General features: G+C 39.9%; 1 protein-coding gene across 2 annotated transcripts; it reads right to left on the reverse strand.

The window, feature by feature from the left end:
* Nucleotides 1-584: 584 nt before the first annotated feature.
* Nucleotides 585-6,157, reverse strand: LOC114442936 (syntaxin-5-like). 2 transcript variants are annotated; one of them, XM_028416813.1, is made up of 12 exons: nt 6,055-6,157; nt 5,355-5,588; nt 4,572-4,642; nt 4,124-4,179; nt 3,960-4,030; nt 3,759-3,875; nt 3,583-3,639; nt 3,412-3,493; nt 2,383-2,469; nt 2,137-2,240; nt 1,877-1,998; nt 585-1,791 (listed from the first exon to the last, which is right to left on the reverse strand). In XM_028416813.1, the coding sequence occupies exons 2-12, from the start codon at nt 5,415-5,417 to the stop codon at nt 1,632-1,634; spliced, it is 990 nt and encodes a 329-aa protein (XP_028272614.1). In that variant the 5' UTR covers nt 5,418-5,588; nt 6,055-6,157; the 3' UTR covers nt 585-1,631. The 2 variants fall into 2 exon arrangements, with proteins under 2 accessions (XP_028272614.1, XP_028272616.1); XM_028416815.1 differs by lacking the exon at nt 2,383-2,469 and having other exon boundaries at nt 1,632-1,791.
* Between the last annotated feature and the right edge of the window lie 250 nt (nt 6,158-6,407).

Below are 6,407 nucleotides of genomic sequence, written 5' to 3' on the forward strand. Positions count from 1 at the left end.
TAGGATGTGTGACACATGACAGTCCATGACTGCCATGCATACTGTCATCTGTAGAGTTACACTTGTCTGGATGACAACTTACATGTACAAACCTCTTGCATTCCTAACTTTTTACCTGCTTCAGTTACCTTTAACAACAAACACATGATGCTCAGGAGCTGTCCCTTTAAAAGCATGTTATGCAACAGACAGGACAGACATCCTCTGCAGTAGAAGTGGAAAGTTCAGCTCAGGCCATGCGTCTCTGTCCTCAGCAGCCAGTTTGGCTCCATGTTTCCAGCTCTAGTTAACGGGTGCTCTCCCCTCACATAAATCCATGCATGCAGGAAATAATTGGAACTATGTCTGATGTCATTTTTTATTGTGAATATTCAAGGTAAATAAATACTCGATGTTCTGATATCTTCTGCTTTCTCTGTGACTCTGTTAGGCTTTGTGGTATCTGCCCATCTTTGACAAAACCCAAAATGTTGTTTAAATATGATGCATATAACCTGCAGCACAGCTCCGCCACAATAAGCCAGCATAGCTAATTATAGCTCAGCTGTCTAATCCACTTACCTCAAGAAAAGGTCACACATAAATGCCAGCACCCCATCATTATTTTATTAATGCACACTTTTTGTTTGTCAATACAACATTTTAACTATTTGCACTTTATACACCAAAGTCAAGGCATTTGGCTAAAAAAAGGGAAAAAATAGGAACAATGTTTTGTCTTTTCTTAAAAAGCTGTGGTTATTTAAATAACATCCTGTACATTGGATAGATAATGAGGGGGAACACAGACATCCAGACACTTCCAGGGAATCTGGTTGCACTTCTTTAGTGGACCTTCGCAACCAGTGTATCCCCTTCATAAGCATTGATCCTCCTTCTCTGAAGCACTGAATGAGCGATGGCTGGCAGCAACTCTCATTTTAAACAGTGCTATTACATAACTGCATTTTGTGCAGCTTGTGCCTCACTTACACCACAAATGTCCCTTCAGCTGGCTGTAACTTCTTCTTGAGTGTCTTTGTATTGTGTCACAGTTCAATAAGAGTACCCATTTGGCAAATAAACTTCAAAATCAAAAATGGATAAAAATATTTAACAAACAGAATGTTGGTGGGTAAGAATTATTGATAAATGAGACTATCATGCTCTTTCAATAAAAAGTAGGAAAAATAAGAAGCAAAAGGATAAACTCCAGTTCTATTGTTTGGCTTTAAAATAATAAAGGATGACATGTGGTAAAGGGTGTAAACAGAAATAACACAGTTTGCAGAATCAAACCATTAAATTATAGCCATTTGGATTAAATGTTTACGAATAGTTGGTCAAAATACAACACAGAGCAGTTTTCTGCTCTCTCTCTCTCTCTCTCTCTCTCTATACAATATGGGGTTTTAGACCATTTCTTTTATTTAAAGTTCAACATCTTCATTTTTCATTGAATTGTTTAAGATCAAGAGTCTGAGGTTTGGGAATAACCAAAAGTTTGTAGTTGTCAGAGTGGATCCCAAGCCTCCGTCAAACCGTGATAAGACAGGTCCGTCCTCCAATTACGTTATCTCTGGCCAGCTTTAGCTTTACCCTCCTACACCAATTGATGTGCTTATTTTCCCTTCCCTCAGCAGTTCTTTTCTTTAAGCGAAGAAGACGACAAAGATGATGAAGAAGATGATTAGGACCAGAAAGATCTTGATCATCAGCCAGCGGTTGGAGGAGACTGACTGGAAGTATTTGAGGATCTCTGTGTGGGCGGCTTCAACGTTCAGCTGGGTGTCCTCCACATTAGCATCAATCCTGTCGGACAGACCAGTGACATGGGACTGTTAGTTCACCTTATCAACCTAGAGCTATCTCTACCTAAATGAGGATTCCAGCTCACCTCTGGATGGTCTCTTCTTGCTCCTTGACCATGTGTGCCAGCTGCTGGAATATAGAACCCAGTTCTACGATGGTGCTCTCGATGTTTTGCATGGTGTCAGCACGGCTCTGGATGTATGAGTCCTTTGAAGATTTCAAAAAGAACCGTTTTTATATTACCGGTAGTCTTTTTTCCTTTTTAAGGTTTACAGATACATTTGTAGCTTATAATGACTAAAATCACACTGGCCATTTGTCTGGCTTTGTTAATCAACCACTAACCTGCTCATCGATCAGCTGAAGTTGCAGAGGATTGGTCTGAGAGTCCATGTCGATGGCCACGTCGCCAAGGCTCCGGGACTCATCCTGCATAAGGACTGAGCTCTCTGAAAGGAGACAACAAAGAGACACACACACACATTCAATGAGATTAGACAGAAGTGGTAGAAGGGAAAAGCAGAAAGAACAGCGGGCACATACTGTAGCTAGTTATACCCGCTGGGAGAGTCAAACGTTCCAGGGAAATACCTTTTAAATTTGCGGATGTATAGCCCTGGTAGTCATTGCGCGGCTCGCGAGCTGCATGCGGCTCCTGGGCCCCTTTTTTGCGGCTCCCTAAAATATTTTTTGATTTTTGCATTACTGAGGACCAAATACAGTAATAATCATTCACAAGGACTTCGAGCAGTTCCCTATAATACAACAGCTGTTGTTCTGAAAAGCACACTGCCACCAAAAATGTGTCCACAGCCTGAGCGAGTTGTAAACAAAATTCAAACAATGTGCCCAATGTAAAGAATATTACAATGTGAAACAAATTCTGGTGACAACCATCTGAGTTTTAGCTACAAACACTATGGTTATAATGGAACATTTGTCCATTATATTTATTAAAAGTCAGATGAGCTTAACGCATCAACAGATTAAACCTATAATTAAAATAAAGCCAGAGAAAACAACAAGGTTATTTGGTTATTTAAGATAGCTATTTTTCCCAATTACACACACAATTTTCCAGTTAAATAAAATATTTTAGCTTCGACTATTTGTCTGTGTTTTAAGGTGTTTACAGTAGGCACTTTTGCTTGAGATTTAGCCGAACACACTGAAATACCGGCTGTTTATGAACATTTTACTGGAAGTGTAAATGCATGCACAGGAAGCGTCCGAGCCACCTGCACTAAATAGAGGGTCTCTGGTCATTTAACTTGTTTAGCAAAAAGACGAACTGAGCTGGAGCCAGACATGTCGCATATTGCCTCAAAGCCAAAAGAAAGAAACAATAAAGGTGTGTTCACTCTGTTACACTCTTCCAGTGTAATCCATAGGTGAAGAACAGATGATGTTTCAGTGCTAATTTAACTTAAGGGAATGGCCATGAACTTACAGTTAAAACAATCAGTACTAAACCAAAATGTGGTATAGAGTGAACACACCATTATGAAGCTACAACTGCATGCTTTTTTTTACCTGTTGTTACCATTAGTTTTGGGACCCTTGTAAAAAAGATCAGAGAGAGCAACAAGAAGCATGAAAGCAAGATGCAGACAGACTTACTGAAGTTATTGGCCATCATTGGAGAAGATGAGGCTGGAGGCTGGGAGAACTGCTCTCTCCTGCTGCGCTGCTGCTTCAGGTTCTGCAGGATTACAGTCACATGATGAAGACACCGGAGGTAAATTTATTTCTCGAGTTTTAGCATTTTTATGGTGTATACGAGTCCCTTACCTCTGTTCTGACTTCTAAGACTGATTTAAAATCATTGGACATTGACGCCAGTTTGGACTGTGGAAGAAAAACAACAGAACAAAGTTTAAGTCCTGCTTCAGTGAGCGGCTTGCATCTGTTTCTATTTCTACATTTTTACGAAAATGTAATTTTCCGTAGGAATTTGATGAACATACCTGTAATGAGACCACTATAGTGTTAGAGTGAGTCTGGATGTGCCGGCCACCAGGAGTCGCACGGGATCTCACCAAGTCCTGCAGCTGTGCTATCTGTTTGTTTAGACTGTTGATGTCCTGAAAATATAAACACGGGAGGAGAAATCAGTATGTACACTCAACAGGAACACCACATTTCATAGAAAGGTGAGTTCAACCCACCTGTTTAATTATGTATGTGAGCTCCTCGATCTCCACTGCCTTGTCATCAAATAGAGATTTTCTTTTTGCCACTACATCAAAACAACAGTATGAAGCATCAGCACAATGGGTGATGATTACACACATTTTAAATAATGGTAAAACAATATGAAATGAAAACTTACAAATAGTGAGCTTTTCCAGTTTGGCAAATGTATTGCTCAAGTCTTTCCCAATTCTCCTGCAAAGACACAGACAAACAGAAAGCTTTCCTTATCACGCACATACTAAAGGATTCTTTTTTCTTGTTTGTATTCTTCCCATAACTTGAACAGGATCAATTTCACCAATCTCTCCAGAAGCTAGGCTAAAGATACTAAAGATTAGTGGACAAACCTGTCCACTAAAACTTCACAGCATTCTTCTCATTTCACAGTAAGACATTTCACATTTTTTTTTTTTTTTACATCAATTGTAGTAGGGCTGTTCATATGTGATAAATAAATTATGTGTAAATACACACTTTGAGATGTTTAATATTAACATAAAATAATTAGCCCATTATGCAAATATGTACGAACTGCTGAAACACACACACAAACACACACAAAAAAGAGACCAAGACGAACTCACTTGGCCATAACCGTGAAGTCACTGCGCTGCCTGAGGGCATGAAGAGCTGGTTTGCTGGGCTGGACTCCATTCTAACAGGGGAGGAATAAATAAGGGAGTATGAGATATTTACATAAATTTACAAGAAGACTGAGGAGTTATTCAGCATGTACAACAGACCTTCTCAACAGGGTTCCCATTTTGTTAACCTGCTAAACACTGTGGTCTGTTATTCAGTAAAAAACCTAAAACATTATATAACTCATTAGCAGTAGACAAATCTGCCTTTCTGGCTCTAGTATTGTTTTTTTTTTTCTAAAATGTGATCCCAGAAAAGGTAAGCATGGAAATAAAATTAATAGAATCAATGAACTCAATCAAATGTGTATTTACATGTATAGACTCCACTGACTAACACCGAAAGATTGTTAAACATGTGGTAACTGCTACTGTGCCTAGAAATCTGCTATCATTTATAATTATTTTGAGAATGGATATTAACATAAGCTGAAAGAAGTAACAATTGTAATTATTATCTATCCCCAAAATGAGCAAATAAAGAGTACAGCCAAAGATGTACGACATTGAGCCTTGTTTTGGTTAAAATGACTAAATGTGAAACCAAAACAAAACATAGAGGGGGGAGAAAACAAGAAGCTAAAGCCAAAAAGAAATGAAAGCTAAAAGAAGGCCAAAAGAAACTAAAGTTAGAGGAAAACACATCTGTGTACATGATCATGATTATAACATGAAATAATTAGGTTATAATTATGCTGTAGTGACAGGAGATTGACCCCAACATACCTGTCTGCCCTGGAGAGATTTACAAGCTGACTGGAACTCGAGGGTCCGGTCACGGCACGTCATCTTGCCGCAGGTAAAGGGTCAGAAGCCCGCTGTAGACCAGAACCACCAGGGAGAGCCGGGTCTTTCTCTTAAGGTTTGTCTGATGTTGATAAAAAGGACGACCTCTCTCTGCGTGTAGAAAAACTCACATCCAAGGCGGGATATCCTTCATGGACATATGTACACACATGTCTGCGGTAACGAGACGAGATATGTCAAAAAAAATATTCAGCCTCACAGCAGGCAGACAGGTTGAAATTAGACAGAAAAACAATCACAGGTTCGTTTAGAACATGTCAGTTAGTCCCGTTAGCATCATCAACGCGACGCGAAAACGACAAGTAATCCACAACCAACAACCAGGCAAAAACAAATAACAACTCAACTTACAGATAATTCCATAAGTGAGCTAAATATACGAATCATTAGGTAACAATGATTATCTCGAGTCTGGACCAGTTCTGCCTAGAAGAGGCCGCCTATCACGACACAGCTGATCACGGCCTGACCGGCTAACCACAGGCTAACGCTAGCTACACTATGCTAACCGGCCTTTCCGTACAGTTCCCCCTGCCTTACCTTGGTCAAATTCGACCTAAACTCGTTATGAGACTATTATTTGTAATTAAAAGACAGAAAACGACTGCTTTTAACTTACTTAGATCAATATCACGTCATCATTCCGAGAGTCGTCGATGTTTCTGGTACAAACTAATACCCAGGAGTTAAAGTTCCGATCCGGGTCATTTCCGGAAATGACGTCACTGCCACGTCTACTTTACCGAGGCAAAAAATCCCTGCAGGCCCAAGTCGCATCCACCAGGGGTCGCCATGTCTCCTGTTTACAGTGCCCCCGGAGGAGGAGACGGTAATACAGATGTGACTTAAATAGGAGGACAGGACAGCAAAAGCACAAAATATTAGGTGCAAACCAAGATTAACTCCATAGTAACCTCCCAGCAAACGAGCAGTGGAGGTGAGCAGATCCTTCCTTAAAATACCAAGTGTATA

Source organism: Parambassis ranga, chromosome 10, assembly GCF_900634625.1.
Source record: "Parambassis ranga chromosome 10, fParRan2.1, whole genome shotgun sequence".
Lineage (NCBI taxonomy): Eukaryota > Metazoa > Chordata > Actinopteri > Ambassidae > Parambassis > Parambassis ranga.